We start from the raw sequence: 18,060 nt of genomic DNA, 5'->3' as shown, positions 1-18,060 counted from the left end.
AGGTAAAAATGTATTGGGGAAAAGTCAACATTGCAGTATACAAAAAGGAAATTAACATATTTATTAATACAGTACATTTATTTTTGTAGAAACGGGTTACATGTAAACTGAAATTTCACCATTGCTTGTTGATTTTTACACACTCCTTCCCCTTACACCAGCACCACTCATTCTTACATATCTTTTTACCACAACAAGCAACTGTGAATGTTCAGTTTATACAACACATTTCTACAGATAAATGAACTGTACAAATATACATGTATTTGCTGCTCTTTAGGGTTGTGATGTTCATACTTGTTAAAAAAAATGGTAGTGATTGTGCTGGACAAACTCTCTCTCTCTCTCTCTCTCTCTCTCTCTCTATATATATATATATATATATATATATATATATATATATATATATATATATTGAAAATGTTTATTTATTATTGTGAAATTATGAAAATCTAAATATATTTATATATATTTCCAAACTTGATTGATTTGATTGGAAAGATTGTGATCCAGTGTTCGAAGTGGAAAAAATGAAGTGCCGGTACTTACTGATTGGATTTATATATTAAATAAATATATTTAGATTTTCATAATTTCACAATAATAAATAAACATTTTCAATAAAAATAAGCACAAGTCAAGCTGTGATACCAAACAGTACCACAGGGAGACGCTAAAGACCACTAAACCTCCTGCCTTGACCTGACTGTATACGGATCCATTCAGAATCACTAAACCACTGACCACCGCATAATCTAAAACACCTTCAGCCAGTGTCCATTATAACACACGCTTGCTTTTAGGCCAAATAATTTACTGACACCTGGACATGAGTCACTATTCTCTGTATTAGCGCTGTTTTGAACATATTACTTAAATTCGTTTATTGGATCCTTGGACTTTCCAGGAGTTTTCCGGTTTAAAATGATCTGATCGTAAAAACCTGCTTCTTTCCATTTTTAAGGTATTGTTTTCATTGTAATGTAATGATTCAAATTAATAATCAATAATTATTTGTTATGCCTTCGTACCCCACACATTGACAACCCCTGAGGTAGACCGACGTACCCTTTCATTCATTCACGTGGTTTGTCAAGATGAGAGGTGACTCCTTCTGGAACTCTGATTTATATAATGTAGTGTCATTTCTAACTTTGATAGTTTCACTGGGAATCTACTCGTCAGTTTTCATCAACAAGCCATGTGCATTTAGTAATTGTGCAAATTTTAGACAATCGTACTTCCTCATTTGCACACGTGCCAAAATATGTTCAATCTGCTTAAATCAATAAGAAATTCAAATATGATGTGAACAAGAAACTGTTTAGACATCTGAACTTAATGTTTTGAGCCAAAGTGATTGAGAAAAACTAATAATATAGCTTTGCTGTGTTTTTTTGAAAGGGAACATGTAGCAATTCAGCGTTCTGATGACAATGGCAAGACGGCACATAAAATTTAAGCAAGAAATTATAATAGTAATAGGATCTGTAGTATATATAACTGCCCTTTAATCCTAATCAAAAAGCTAATATTGCTAAAAATAAAGTTAAAAATGAATGAGCATAATTAACTGTTTTTGTGCAGTATCTGCAGAGTGAGTGAGTGATACTCACTCATTAAACAACAGACATGATAAGATCGTAGATGACACATCCAGGATCCTGCTTATCAGTGTGTATCTACAGTAGTTCATTGTTTTCATGAGAATCACTTGCAGTCAGAGGATCCGCTGACCTTGAGGTGATGTTGTCACGCTGTTCTGTGGTGGAACTATTGCGGTTCATCTGGCCTAGAGATGATACAATATATTATTAGGAAACTTTAGAATTAGCATCAGCTCGTGCTGATTTCATACCAATTCAGTATGTTATATGTTTCACTTGATTAACCCCACTCTAAACTAACACAACCGTTGGGTTGAAACACCCAGCATTTTTTAGAGTATGTGCATATTAAACTAATAAGCCTTTATGGTACCAGACTTTACAGCATAGTCTCCATATTTAAATGCTGAATAAATATTCCATTAAATAATTAATCTCAGGTTAAAGACAAATGAGAATGAGAAAAATGACATTTGAAACATGCTTTTATACTCTAAAAAATGCTGGGTTAAATAAAACCCAATGGTGGGTAAAATATGGACAAACCCAGCAATTGGGTCAAAACAACCCAATCGCTGGGTTAGTCCATATTTTACCCAGCGCTGGGTTTTATTTAACCCAGCATTTTTTAGAGTGTATAGTGTTTGTCCTGTTTGCAGTGGTTGGATGGCCGAGTGTGACTATTCATCAAAAATGTCTATTCTTGCATATAAAATGAATAATATGGAATAATATGAGAGCGAGTAAATAAAGACAATTTTCAGTTCTGGGTCAATTAGTCCTTAAATTAATATGAACTCACCATTTAACCATCTGTTTTTATAGATTAAATACGTGATGTATAGAACTTCAATCGCAAAAGCACCTGCAGCTACTGCTGCCCAGTGATGACTTCTAGATTCCAGACTTCCATCTGCAGGGAAAAAAAATAATTAAACATATAATGTTCTAAACATTCAATAAATTAATGCAACAAGTAAATGCTATAAAACCAATTCTGAGCTGCCAGCTGGAGTAGGAAGCTACTGTACAACAATTTTGCACACAATATTAAAGTCTGACTGTTAATATGGTCATATTTACCCCATGATGTTGTAAATGTCTGACCGCTGTGAAGGACGTGACACTTATAGCCCTGTTTCTCATCTCTGTGTATCTTCACACTGGCTCTCATCTGAAAGCTTTGGTTATCATTGGGTCTGACTCCAGAAGAGCTGAAGGGTTTGAGTGTGATGTTGTTTAGCGTGATCTTCATCTCTATGAGTTTGGGGGAGAAGCCAGTGGCCAGACAGGTCAGATTCAGCTCGCTTTGGTCATGAGGAGCTGCAGATGCCAACATGTGAAGAGCTGGAGGAGCTGCAATAAGAAGCACATGATAGAGGAGGATAGTGAAACCACTCAGCTGATTCTGAACAAAAAAACATAACTGACTGATTGTGAAACACTGAAATCATTAGAGAAACACATACTGCTTATCGAAGCATTATATGTGGAGATCCAGTCCATGCAGTCGTTGAGGTATAACTGGAGATGATGATTGTGTAATCTGTCAGCGTCCCATTTCATTTTGGTTTCTTTTGCCTTTGGACTTTTATCAATCCACTGCATTGTGTAATAATTGAAGAAAATAAAATCCTCTCCATCATATCCATACTCGTCAAATGCATTCACATTCATCACTGCTCCATCTGGATGTTTATCCACCTCACAGCCGACTCTCCTCTGTAGTGTATGGAGGCCTGAACATGTAAATTAACAAATAAATAAAAAACAACAACAAATTATTACAAGTTAAAAAATATGTTGTAATTTTAAAATAGTGGCCCATAAAAGCATTTGAACAATTAAAAATATCTCAATGTCATTCCAGTAAAACCCAATGAATTCACCATCACATCTGGAGCTTGTGCAGTTTGCCAGAGTGTTAAGCAGATTTATGAACCAGTCTCTAGAATCATCTGGTTCTCTGGTATATCTCCAGATTTCTGCATCAAAACGATCTCTTTTCCAGGTTTGTTCTTCATTACTGTAGTGAGAGATCCATCTGTCGTCATACAGACACACTGCACTGAACACAGGACCAGAGACTCCATCAGGTTTGGTGAGGACGGTGTAAACAAACAGGAGATGGTGTCTCTCTGAGGAAAGATAAATGCAAGACAATAAAAGTGTTAAGCAGCTAATTAACACTAATATTAATTACATACCACAGATTTACTTTATACTACGTAGTACTATAGTAACTGTAACCATGGTATTGTTGCAGAAATGTGAGACATTCACATCAAATTTTATTATGTTATCAACATACACTAGGCATGAATTAAACATTAAAGGAGCGATGGGTTTGAACTGCAATGTTTTTAATATAGGCAGACGTATTAGAGCCTATTCCGCGCTCAAGCTCGCGCATAAAGCAATTCCATCAAAGCACCGGCAAAGTGATTATGAACGTGTCGGGGGAAAATAATACATTTAAATTATTTATTAATAAACTAGTGCTTTGAGAAAAAGAACGGGTTGAATGTTAACAAATTTCGTTTCCATATAATTATAAACTACGATAAAAGTTCATCAGCATGCACTGATCAATAGCATGTTGTAGCAAAAAAAAACAAACAAAAAAAAAAAAACCTTGCTTGTGCGACCAACTGAGAAAGTTAGTTGCAAAAGAGCGATTTGTGGGAAGAATGAGTCTGGAGCCCTAAATTGTCCAGCTCCCCCTGTGAATGATCTAGCACCCCTTCAGCACCTGCGTTCAAAATTCTCTGGTGCCAGTGTCCTGACATTATATCCTACCAGGGTTTACTGCGCATGCGCACATGAATATTGCATTTATACACCTTTTTATCATGCTGAACAACAATATTTAATGTATCTGCATTAGTGTAAGGGTAGGTTTAGGGTAGGTGTAGACTTTAATAAAACACAAACTAATAGGTAGAAAAATTATTTATTGTTGATTTCCTGCAGCTCCCTTCTAGCTACAACCACGAATATAACACATAATTGCTATATTTGAATTACTGTAAGGGTTAATAAACCATAACTTTACAGTAGCATTTTTCGTTGTCGAACTGTACTATATCCACTGTTTTAATGGGAGGTAGTAGTCTGACAGAACACCGCACCTGGTATATCGATGTATTTTTGAAAAGCAAATTAAGTTTTTCCAACTCTAAACCCAGTGCCCAAGTAAATTAGGTTATTAAATTAAAACTAGTGTAATGGCTACAAACACTATAGTATTTATGGTAGTCCTGTTTGGTAGGGTGAGTACAGTAGTTTCTAGCCTACGTGTCCTTTATGAATGGGATGGCATTAGCTTTGGAGTAATGGCAGGTGCATGCTGATTGCCAGATGGGTGGTGGTGATTTCTTGCTTGGAGACTGCAATGATGGTTTGTGCCAGCTTGGGAAAACAGTTGTCGTAGCTGTGGTTAGGTATGTGACAATGTTGGATGTAATACTTTTTAAAAGTGTGATATTGTGTATAATCATGTGCATTTAAATGTTTTGTGCAGATGGCAATGATGGTTTGTGCCAGAGTTGGAAAACTCTTGTCTAGCTGGTACTAGGTATGTGATGTATATGGTTGAAGTGTATGTTTGTTTTATATTGTGTTGTATTGGAATGTGTATTTTTGTATTCATGTTATTTGATGTATGGTGTTTTTAAAAAATGATTTTGAATGTTTTAGCACAATAAGGAGGGTGTCTTTCTGGCTCTGTTTTAGGAGCTTGCCTGTGTCACTGTTTTGAATGACTGTTTTTGTCTGGTGTAAAGTATTGCACATTTACACGTGAGATATTGGGGGTTGTTGAACCCTTATGGTATCAACTTGCTACCAGCTAAGCCTATTTGTGTTTGAGAACTTTTGATGAGTTGTTAATAAATTTCGGTTACCTGGATGATTAAGTGGAGAAGTTTATTGCTTGACATTGATAGGCTTTACACTAGCTAACGAGTTGCGCGGTGCCCCCACCACTATTCAAAGCAAAGTTACGTCACTGCCTATAACATATTTCTCAAGTGTCCTGCACGAGTTCACACATGTAACCACCGTGACCACAGAGGTGTGGTATTTTCAGTGATCCTTCCTGCACCGAGTCTATTTTGTTGGTTAAAGTGACTAAGAATTAAATTGACAGCGCATTGTTTATGGTTAAAATGAAAATGGATTGATACGAAATGTATTAAATATACCATAAATGCAGATAATTAAAGCATTTCAGAGTCAACACATGACTTTTTAGCTATGAGTAAAGAAAGGAAAAAGTAGCCTACGCTTTTAGATAAACACGATTGCACTAGTGGAGTTAGAAATCAAAGTTCTGTATGACCAGCAGGATTACTTGTATTAGTACAACTGCCAGAAAAAAAGGAGAAAAAAACATACATTAATACACGAATGCCTTACCGGAATAAACGCAGCGTAGCCCTATGTACGCAAACAGTACAATGCGAGAGAACTTCAAATCCATTTTAAGTTTAGATGACACTGCGCCGAACACGCATAGGAAACACCACATGGACATTAAAAGCTGCAGACAATGCCGGTGTTGTGCCAAAATTGGTGACCTAGAGAAATCTGTGACTAGCGGTCGCTGTTCCGTACATTTTCGCTCGAGAACGCGCCTGGTGCCCATGCACATTGTCGTGACTGCGCCTGGAAGACTCTGATAAGGTGCTGCGGAGAAGATGCGCTGATTGAACATGCAAGAAGATTCAATAAAGAAAAAAAAATTAGACACGTTCTCCTTTTTCTGTGTGTGTTTTTCACAGGTTTAATTTATTTTTCTCAATGTTATTTGTTAATTGAAATCATTAGGCCAGTAAAACGAAGCTACTTCGATGCTTTTGAATGTTGTTTATTATTCGTTTAGCAGAAGCTTTTATCCAAAGTGAGTTACAGTTGAGGAATACAGCAAGTGGTTCATTGGAACTGTTTGATTTGCGGTGGGAATTGCGGTTATGTTGTAACACGGTGTACAGTATTGTATTTATGTAGCCTATATGCAAACGAACCAAAAAAAATAATAAAATAAAATTAAAAAAAATCCCTTTTATGATAGGATATTTTCATGCCTGTTTAATGAACAGTAAATAATTATTGCACATGCACAAGTAAAAGAGTCCGCATGACACAAACGGTTTACAGGGTTAATAAGGGTCACAGTACAATAGGACACTGAAGAAGAACTTGCTGCTGATTGTAAAAAACACCATGAGAAAGATTGCTCGGGGTCTCTGATCATCGTGTGAACATTTCATAGTCCTTCTGCAGGAGGCACGAGGACCATGTTGGAGAACTTTCACATGATTTGGACGATTAGTGTAACATCTTACAGTAAAAACAGCCAAATTTGCTGCAGTCCAAGAGGATTTGGTGCACTATATAATAATAATAATAATAACAACAATAATAAAGTAATAATAATAATAATGAAGTAATAATAATAAAGCCCTTCAGGCTCAGCTGGGATGCCAACCCAGGACCTTCTTGCTGTGAGGCAACAGTGCTACCAACTGAGCCACTGTTTTGCCTCAGTCTGAACTGTTAATATTAATAATAATCACAAAAATATTATTTTTCATAAAATTACACACAAAAGACACAGCTTAGCATGATTAGTTAAACAAGATTTTCACATAATTATATGCAACAGGTGCATAAATGGCTATATATAGGAAGTGTCACAGTTCAGGTCCAGCGTCTCTGGATTTTCTCTTACAAGTTTTGTGAAAAAAAAAATTGTTGAGTGTACTTTTGAGTCTGAATTTTAGAAGAAAAAAAAGGGAAGGAAAGAAAGAAGGCCAATTAATGTGTATTTTACATTATATACATGTATAAAACAGAAAAACATGTATAACTACTTGCTCCAATGTGACATACAAGATATGTTGTTCAAACACAGTTAAAAAATTTCCACCTATGGATTACAAACATATTTTGGTTAAATGCTGACATTGACTACAGATGAATGCATTATGTCCTTGTAAGTGTTATTCCCATTTCACCCCTTACCGTTTTTGCGCTGTTGATGATTTACCGACAAAGAATTGTATTATCTAAAACACAAAGGCACTGCCAAGGAGCTCTGTGTAAAGGTCATTTGTGGCCAGGAACCAACAGACCACATCTTCCAGGAGTTTCACTGTAGTGCTTTTGGAGCACACAAATTAAAACAAGAGATGCCATATCTAAAAGATATTCATGGTTGGGTAGGTGCATATTTGGATAAACTACAGATAACCTCCCTTACTGTGATTTAAAGTATGGTAACAAGCTTTGAAATTTGATCATTTTTAGCTATTCTTTTTCTTTTTCAATCAAATTTATAATAGGTTACCAGGTGTGTGTTATGCCAGAGCAAGCGTTGCGACCTTAAGCAAAGTGTGGAGTACATCCCTATAGAGGTATTGAGAATAACCTAATGATTATATGCAGGTTTTATTCAAATTTTAATGATGAAATATAAATGTCAGATGTATAGAATGTCACATTCCATTTTCATATTTTACTGAAGTGTAGTTTTTTATTCATACATTTTATTTTGTCATTCTTAGGGGTGTGAAACTAGGAGGACCACAGATCTGCAGTGTTTACTCGTATACCCTCTTCCCCCACACCTATGATTCTCAAGTGTTATTGAACATCTTATGTAGTGGTTCAAATGTGTAAATGGGGTTGAGGATAAATATTGCAGGACTGTGGCCCTGCAGGAGCAGAGTCTGACACCCAGGCAGCTGCAGTTATAATTAATAAGCATTGGTTATGAGCATGGTCAATGCATTCTTTATTTATCAGGTCACAGCCCCGTTTGAGCTCATTGGGATGGATCTAATTGGGAAACTCACAAAAACAGATGACGGATATCAGTATATTTCTGTCCTCATCGATTATTTCACAAAGTGGCCCCAGCTTATCCCCTGAAGACCAAGTCAGCCAGTGAGGTCACAAACTGCATACTGAAGTTTTTTTTTGTTTTGTTTTGTTTTGTTTTTTTTGTTGTTGTTTTTTTATCAGTTGGAGGGACCAAAAAGCATCCTCACTGATCAAGGAAAGGAATTTGTGAATTCGGTATGTATCTATATACTCTAATATATATATCACAGTTAATTGATTTTGAATTCAAAATGTTTGCATTAAAAAAAGTATTTTGCTAGACAAGTAAAAGGTTAAGTGTGTATTCTAATGTGCCAGTACAACTACATATGCGAATCATTCATTGCATGATTTACCACTGGCACTTTGAATTGAACTGACCTTCAGTTTTGGATCCAGTACTGGCACAGAAATACATTTTAAACCATAAAATTAAGTTTTCTATGAAGTCATTATTTAATTACCATTAAAAAAAAATGATCAAATGTGAACTTTATTCTGAATCTTTCCATTGTACAAGTTTATACTATTTTCAGATAAATGCAGATGTATGTAAAATACTGGGCATTGAGAGGAGCTTGTGTGCCCCTTATCATCCCCAAACCAATGGGTTTGTGGAAAAAATGAACGGAACAGTGCAGAGGTAAAATGTATTATTATTATTATTATTATTATTATTATTATTATTATTATTATTATTGATAAGACAAAATAAGTTAATTTAACAGAATATGTTTTATACATGTTTTTACATGCTTTGAAAGTACTTCAAACTATGCATACAGCTAGCTATAAACAGATTTCTGAAAATCCAGGGCCCAGGAAAAATGGTGAAGAGCAAACCAAACCAATGGAACCAGTACTTGGATGCCGTGATGTTTGGCCTGAGAACAAAAAAGCAAATAACAACCAAATACTTACCTTTTTGTCTCATGTTCGGCAGAGAGGCCCGCTATCCTTCTGAAATACCAGAGCAATACCAGGTTTGAAAAAATTGTGCAAAGTATATTATTTTCTCTGCCACTTCCAGATTTAAAAAAAAAAAAAGTGTTTCTTGTTTTTTTTTTTTGTTTGTTTGGTTTTTTTTAAATGTGAAGGTTGACAACAGCACCGAAAAAAAAAATATTACAAAAGAAGAAGTATTCATTAAACAACATGAAGAAATCTTAAAAGTTGTCAATCAAAACAATAAGGCCTCTCAAGAGAGAATCAAAGAGAGACTTGTAAAAAAGAAGGGCAGAATAGATACCATTGGGGATCCGGTTTGGAGAAAAAACATACGTGAGGAACAACGGAAAGGGGGCTAACTTGATCCGGAGTGTTTAGGCCCTTTTACTGTAACAAAAATTAAAGGAAAATCTGTGGATCTGGTGGATACCAATGGCAAAGCACTGCCAAAGATGAACATCGACCACCTAAAACCATACATAGAGGAGATGCCCAGAATACCCCACAAATTAAAACCGTCAAGACAGAAGCAGAAAAATACACCGGATGCCACCACCATAAACACCACAGAACAAGGCAGCCCCCAAATCGAAGATACTTTGTCCAGACAAGACAGCCCCAGAGATTTTCAGCACATCACTGTGGGGAAAGAAGAAAATGATGAAGTTATTAATAAGAATCCTTCATTACAGGAAACTAGTGAGTTACACAGTCCTCAGAGAAATTCATAAATTGTCTAATACAGGAAAAAAAGAATCTTGTTAAAAAGTTATTATATTGTGCAGACATAACTGAATGCTTGGGCTGAGAGGCGTGCTCACGTGTTGCTTTCTAAAATAGGACCCTATAAAATCTATTATTGGGACACAAGACAGGCAGGCCCAAACCAGGAATTAGAGCGTGAGGGGAAAAAAACAGTTCAGCACAGTCTGCAAGTTATCTTTGACATTATTTCTAATATTCATAGATTTTTCATTTTTATTCTATTGTTATGGCAAGATTGTCAATGCCTATTTATATTTAATGATGAGGAAATACAACAAGCTCCATCTGGAAGAGGCCCTGTTTGTTCATTCTTTTGAAATGACTAGGATCTGGAATAGTTGACAGTCCAAATTAAAGGTATGTGAACTACGATAAAAAGTAACTAAAACAGCAGAAGTCTGTGCTGCTGGATCCATTTGAATGTAAATGCCTTCAAACTCACCAAATGCCTGGAGTCGACAAAGTACTTCATCTGGTAGTTGATACATTATATTTTACTAGCAGTGATTGGGTTGACACTAATAACTTGGAACAATTAAATGATTGTTAAAGAGTATTAATGCAAAGCAGAGGTTGTGCAGTTGGAAACTGGACCTCTGAGACGCTCCCAGTACAAACAGATGGAACGTCATGTGCTGTATTTGCTCTGAAAGTATGTACAATTCTTCTGTATGTCAACTGACACACTGAAGTGAACATTTGATGACATTAAGACATGAGGGCTCAGTGGGTGTATTTAAGATTAATCTTACGTTCTGTATAATTAAGTTATCAATGTCTTTTATAAACTGTTATATAGTTAACTTTTAACAGTTATTTTGTCTTTTATATGCTGAATATATCCTGAATGACAAGGCAGCTACGGGTATTAAGTTTCCATCCACCACCAATGACCTGTACAATTACAGAAAGGTCATTGCACTCACTCTCCTTGAAGAGACAGGTATTGTTCTTTATTTATTGATTTTTTTTTTTTTTTTAAAAAAAGTTTTTTTTAAATTTTGTTATTTTTATTTTATGTGTGTGAGTGTATTTTTTTTATTTTAATATAATGTGTTATGTGTATTTTTTATATTCTGATTTTTTTTATAATTGTTAGATGCAAGTTCCAAAATGCTAAATCCATGTTTATTCTAGATGATCTGTCTGAACTGTGCCACTATGTGGGATGGAAGATGACAAGCCTCAGAAGAAGGCGGCTAAGATCCCGCGCCTGACTATCAACTGGGTAAGAGCATCTTTAGCAGTAAGTCAACAGACAGCAACAAGCAAAACAAATTTAAGTTAAAATAGTTTTTAAAACCACCCTCAAATTTTTGAGTGCACTGACATTTGAAACATGATTCTCTTCACGCCAACCCAGCAGTCTGACAGAACCAGCTTCAACAAATTGGGGTAAAATCGCAATTCAGTCTTGAGTGATTTTTTTTTTTTTTTTTTAACCAGGAAGATCCCATTGAGATATTGCACTCTTCTTCCAGAGAATCCTGGTGTATAAAATATGAAACAAATAATACTAGTCAATGCTGTTAATATTGCTTGCCACTGATAATTACAGTTAAAGTGCCTCAGCTCATGCCAACATGTTCAGTGCATTTATACCGTTTTTTTCCCTCTTTATTCTGCAGGTGGAACATGTTTTGACAGTGAAACTATGTGGCCTGTTATCGTAGGAGTGGTAGGAGCTATAGTTGTAGTTCTAGTGTCAGCTTGTTGGCTTTGTGTAAACTATACAGCGGTAAGTTCTAAATATTCAACATTATCATTGTGTTTAAATATTCTTGTTTTAAAGACATTTTAAAGTGAACGAATCATAGATGACCGTATGTACTTTATGAAATATGTGAACTGATTTTTTTAAGTTAAAACTGTATGATTTTTGATCGTTTTCATTGTTTAAAATGTACTCTGCAGTTCAATGTGTGATACATTATTATAAGATTATATGCATTAACATGTACTGAATTCTACATTTACTAAAACAAGATATTTGTATCAAGCTGAAGTGTTTATAAACGTCTGCTGTATCTTCTGTTTTTGTTTTTAGGTTATAGGTACTGCTATTATTGCATCATGGAATCCAAGTTTAAACATCCTTAACGATGTTGATGAACAAAGCGATCTGTGATTGGTCTGTTGAATAGTAAGAGAGGAGTCACACTATGGTTTCTGCTCCGGCTACACTCCGGGTTTTCTGCAGAGAAATCCTGTCACCATTTGAAAGTTGTCCTTTTGAATTCAAAATGGAGGCTTGTAATTATTTTTGTTGAGAGGATATTATGTTATATTGTTCTATTATTTTAAAATGTTTTAATGGTACCTTGACCAGGTCTCCCTTGTAAAATAGAGATTTTAATCTCAATGAGACTTCATGGTATAAAGGTAAATTAATAAAAATTATGAATGTTTGTAGATGTTTAAGAGGTTGTTGTGTCAACATTGATTTACTGTTATTTTGAGGTGTTTAATTTAGATTTTAGAAAATAAACTGGTTTGCTCTCCTCTCAAATCATGTTTTTTTATTTTGTTTTTTACTGGCATGTCTTTTCGGTGTTGAGGACTAGTGCATCTTTAAGCCTATTTAGTACGAGAAATCAAGTTTTTAGATTTTTAGTTTAGATGTTGAATCCTCACTGCTAAAAAAAAAAAAAAAAAAAATCACAGACATTCGATAAAGCAACATTTCTGTTGTTTTACCCTCTTGCTATCTCTTAAATTTATGAATTCTGTATTAGTTCTGATTGTCACCAGCAGAGGGAAGCACGAACCTTTGTGTCTGTAATTAGGCCTTAAAGCAGTTCATAAACAAGAAAAAAGGAAAACGACCTATTAAATATGATCATGTGCTCCTGGAAACAATACAAAATTGCGTCACCGTATACCTCTGCGGATTTTTTTTTACGCATTCAAACCGAAATACAAAAATCTCTGATGTTCAACTTCTCAGTCAAAGTTCTTCTCCTCTTTTGTGCTATTTTGCCAGCACATAGCGTTAAGAAAACGTAATCATTTCTATATTCAATGTGAAACTTTGCATTCACACGTACGATATCATATTCAAATAGAATTATAATTGTGTTCATGATCAGCAGGAACTGTGCTACTACATACTAACAGATACTTAAGGTTTCATTCGTTTATATACCTTGTGTTTTATTCATCCGCTGGTTTTACTGATTGAATTGTTCGGTTTAGGTTTAAACTTTGTTTCCTTCGTCTCTTTTTCACTCCAGAAATGTGATTTCTTGACACAGTTGTGAGAGGAATCTAATCTTTGGAAAGCACACTGACGGGACACACGAGATATTAATTATATAAGTACACATTACACAGGTAGGCAAATTATTTATTAACCAGAGTGCAAAAGGTTTATTCAAACATTTGCATGTAATGAAACATTTTTAACATTGTCAAAATATTTAGCATTTAAGGATGCACAACATATCAGCCATTAATATATTTAATTATTTCCACCTCTTTAAGAATTAAATCTTCATCTAGTGCTAATCTACAGGGATAATCACAGGTCATGGCCAGTTTTAACTAACTAAAACCAGCGATATTACAGCTGAATTTTCAAAAGAACTCATGTATAAAATTCAGATGGCCCGGTATTATATGTGACAAGTAATTATTAAAAAACAGATTTACCCAGCCCAGAAGATGGGTAAAAATTTTTCATTAGAATCAGAAAGAGCTTTATTGGCAAGTATGTTATTGTAGCGTGGCTAGGATGAAAAGACCACTTAGAAATAAGAGCTGAACTGTACTACACCACTCTGATATACTTTCAGGTGAACCTGTTTATTAATGTGAAAATACTATCTGAAGATACTGACATAGGGTCTTTCTATTGATTCACAGATGAATGTTGATATTATTTGTTCATGCGGAAGCATTTCTTCAGAATATTAAATATCAATACCCATGTTCTGCTTCCCATTGTGTAAGTCCTTGTATCATAAACCTGTCATAAAATGATTGTTTTTAAATGTTGTATTTTCATTGACTGCTTTATAAATTATACATTATGTTGTTGCTTTTGCTTGGGTTGAAGACAGATTTAGCATGCAAAGAAAACTTTTGCTGGCTAGTTAACCAGCCAACCAACCAATGAGATCACAAAATTAGGAAATTAATCATGTTGTGGATGTGATTTTTTCCCCCCATTTTACAATTAAGTCTGTAAAAAGATGTTTATTTGAATTTGTCTGCACTCAAAAATTGTTCAGATACTGCAATCACACAATTCAAAACACTATTTTTTCTTCAGGTCAAGACAATATCCAAAATCAGCAGCAGGAATTAAAAGCAATGTGCAATTTCAGACAGGTGTAGTTTTAATACATAATAAAGAATGCTTTTACAAATTTAGTTTTTTTGTAGGTAAACAAAAAAAAAAGACAACAAACAGCATATTACACAATGTGCAGATTTTATTTGTTGTTATTTATGCATTTTCAAAAATAACAAAGAACTTTACAAATGATAGCAACCAATAATACTAATATATATACTAATATTTAATAATAATATGAATAATACTAAGTTTTATATTACTAATAATAAAAGCATAAAAAATAAAGTTTAAATAAACCCCTTTCTCAGTGACATAACTTCAGCACCAAAAAATATGCATTAAGCCTTTATTGAATTGTTATTCTACATATTTAAAGCTGAACTATTGCAGTTTTTCTCAATTGCTTTGTCACAACTGTTTGCTAAAACATCTGAACCCTAACTCACCCAAAACATTTAATTCATGCTTTAAAATCTAGTTATTGTGTCAGTGACTTGACCAAGGCCACCAAAATAATTAGAGTTCTTGTCATTGTGTGAGCTGCAGTGGTCAAAATGTTAAGATGTCTATTCACCATGGAAATATTTGTTATATGCAATTTTAATTTCATTTCTTTTTGTGTTATATGCAATTTCATTTTATATTTGTTATGTGCATTTTTTCTACTTTTTTTGTTGACAGTCTGCTTTAAAAGAATGTCTGTTTTGTCTCCCACTGAGCATTTTAGATATTTCAACACAATGTATGCATAGTGCCACAATCAATCAATAATTAAATGAACGTTTTCAATAAAAATAAGCACGAGTCAAGCTGCGATACCAAGCAGGACCACAGGGAGACGCTAAAGACCACTAAACCTCCTGCCTTGACCTGACTGTATACGGATCCATTCAGAATCACTAAACCACTGACCACCGCATAATCTAAAACACCTTCAGCTAGTGTCCATTATAACACTCTTGCTTTTAGGCCAAATAATTTACAGTAATTTACAAATAATTTATAATTTACTGACATCTGGACATAAGTCACTATTCTCTGTATTAGCGCTTTTTTGAACTTATTACTTATTATAGCACCGCCTACTAGTTTGTTGCTTTTGCTCAAACACAGAGAACCTAAATTAAGCTTGTAAATAGCATTATTTTTAAGGTGAAAATACATGTTGAACAATGACTTTTCAGAATATAGGCTATAACTACATATAATAATTACAGCATATTTTAAATGGGCCTATTTAGACAGTTAACTATAACTGTTCAAGCCCTAAAAGTCATGAACATTTTCACAATCACAGTAGAAACTGTGTAATATATTTACACATTTCTCCAAACAGTATTTACATGTACACTTATACTGTAACATACTTCTAAAGCATATTTTTATAATTCAACCACTATGCATTATTTGTTAGAGAGCCCCTTCTGATAACACCATTAAGCCTTGAATCAAAAAGTAAGGCTACTACACAGAACAACAGATTAATCTATATTCTCGCCAAAATGTTGGATAGATTTGGAGTGCTAATACACTCGTGATCTATCTATTCAGTTTCCTGGAAGTTAGCATTAGGTCAATGAAGTTGGTTCATGATGGCTGATGAGGTAAGCTCAGTGTAGTGTTTGAGTCACTCTATCATGAATAATTCAAATAAAATAAAGGTGTTGTGTCACGGTGACACCGCCTGTCGTTACTGTTTGTAATCATTCTCATGACTATAAATCTGGTGATGCACACCTTCGTTTTATTGTATTTATTCATGAGATTGCGAACAACCGCTTACCTGATGGATACGATGAGCCTACGTCACCTGGCATCTTCCGTTGGGGGCACGCCCGTGATGCGCATCGTATACTGTGATCGTATAGTAAATAGAGTAGAGAGACGGGAATCCATACATCATTCTTTCCAAATTATATATTACACTTCTTTACAGGTAACTGTGAAAACAAACTTAGCTTACTTTCGGTTATAATAAACACTGTTAAACATATTACGGTGGGTTGAAAAAGGTATTTTTTTTTACTTTATTTAAGTTTGTCATGAGTTTGTTGCTTTGCGATTAGCACGACAGCCTGCCATTATATGCAATATATCAAAATACCGTTGCAGTTGGAATCAATAAGAGTTGATGTTGTTTCAGAGTTATGAATTATCTTCGACTTACATATTTGGTCATTTAACCCCCTGTGATATGTCTATTAACAGCGAGTTATAGCTAAGTACTAGCATAGGCTATGTATTAACCCATTTAATCATTTTTTTCCCCAGAGATGACATTTGTATGGTATTTACAAGATAATTAAATCAATATCAATTATATATATATTAAGTCCTTAAAAGAAAGAAATGGGAATGGCACAACTAATCAAATAAAATTATGACAAAATTACAAAAATTCTAGAAATTGGATGCGGTCATTATAAACTTCATTATAAACTGAATAACACATGGTTTTACTACAGTTATATTGTATTAATACAGTAAAACCATAGTAACCATGACTGTAATAACCATTGTTTTACTAAAGTATCTAAAATTACATTCAAGCCATTTTGTTACAACAAACATCTACAAAATAACAACAGAAAGAAAAGTTACCATTCTATGATACAGAGTTGATGACAGACAGATATAACTAGGCTACATAGATAGATAGATAGATAGATAGATAGATAGATAGATAGATAGATAGACAGATAGATAGATAGAAGCTCAAAGACTGACGAGTGCGCTGAACTGTTGTAATATATGATTTTATTATGTTTGATTCATATAAAGACCAGAAGCCCTCACATCCGCATTATTTCATAAATATATTCCTAACTATATTACACTTATTTTACTCCTAACTATATTACACTATAATACACTTCTTTCCAGGAGGATTACAATGGCGCTGAGCATTTCGGGAGTGTGCCAGATTGGCTCAAACAGATGACCAGGACTCTATTGAAACAATAATTACAAGGTAATTGATCTTGTTTTGTGGCACTGTGGCCGCCCAGTATTTTTGTTTTGTTTCTTGGCCTTAAGGTGTTTAGCCTATAGATGACAAGTTAGCCTAAAAGGCAACTGATGATTAATAAATATCTGTTCCAGCTCCTCTATTTTTGTATTTGACTTTAATTAAGGTAAGGCTATCCATTGATTGCCCTGTTTCTTGTTAAATTCTGTCTGCAATGGAAACGATGGCACGGAGCCTTCAATGGGCAAGAAGCAGACTTTGTGAATCCCAACTAGCTGACGGACTCTTAAATTTAATTGGCGTTTGTGGCAGACGTTCGGCAGCAACTACAACCTGGTGGTATTGTTGTTTTTCACTATGAGAAACTAGTGGATGGGCTGCACTCTATCGGAACTCTGATGGATACAGAAATATATGTACTTTCACATTAGAGGTCTTAATGTTCAATGTACCCACACTGTAATTGAAAACATAAATCATGCAGTTGTAACAGTTGACAATAAGCATACTTGGATAAAGTGTAAAAAAAACAATCAAAGTTAAGTGGATGTCAAAGCACTAATCATTGTTATATCTAATTAAAT

General features: G+C 34.5%; 1 protein-coding gene and 1 long non-coding RNA gene across 3 annotated transcripts in view; one reads left to right on the top strand and one right to left on the bottom strand.

Annotated features, from left to right (window-relative positions):
- Positions 1–513: 513 nt before the first annotated feature.
- Positions 514–18,060, bottom strand: part of LOC109085845 — a 29,725-nt gene continuing 12,178 nt past the window's right edge. The window contains exons 7-11 of the mRNA XM_042745326.1: positions 3,497–3,745; positions 3,077–3,346; positions 2,691–2,963; positions 2,410–2,520; positions 514–1,792 (exon numbers count right to left, since the gene is read on the bottom strand). Coding sequence (XP_042601260.1) covers positions 1,683–1,792; positions 2,410–2,520; positions 2,691–2,963; positions 3,077–3,346; positions 3,497–3,745 — 1,013 coding nt within the window. The 3' untranslated portion in view covers positions 514–1,682. The remainder of the gene's footprint in view (positions 1,793–2,409; positions 2,521–2,690; positions 2,964–3,076; positions 3,347–3,496; positions 3,746–18,060) is intronic.
- LOC122140696 lies at positions 4,714–10,088 on the top strand. Of its 2 annotated transcripts, XR_006157281.1 has the most exons (6): positions 4,714–5,050; positions 5,131–5,184; positions 8,637–8,690; positions 9,032–9,138; positions 9,311–9,478; positions 9,593–10,088. It is a non-coding gene; the product is annotated as an uncharacterized LOC122140696 (long non-coding RNA). The 2 variants fall into 2 exon arrangements; XR_006157280.1 differs by having other exon boundaries at positions 4,717–5,184.

Source organism: Cyprinus carpio, chromosome B19 (genome assembly GCF_018340385.1).
Source record: "Cyprinus carpio isolate SPL01 chromosome B19, ASM1834038v1, whole genome shotgun sequence".
NCBI classification, from domain to species: domain Eukaryota; kingdom Metazoa; phylum Chordata; class Actinopteri; order Cypriniformes; family Cyprinidae; genus Cyprinus; species Cyprinus carpio.
The sequence above is the reverse complement of the archived record's forward strand: the minus strand, read 5'-3'. Positions and strand labels throughout refer to the sequence as shown.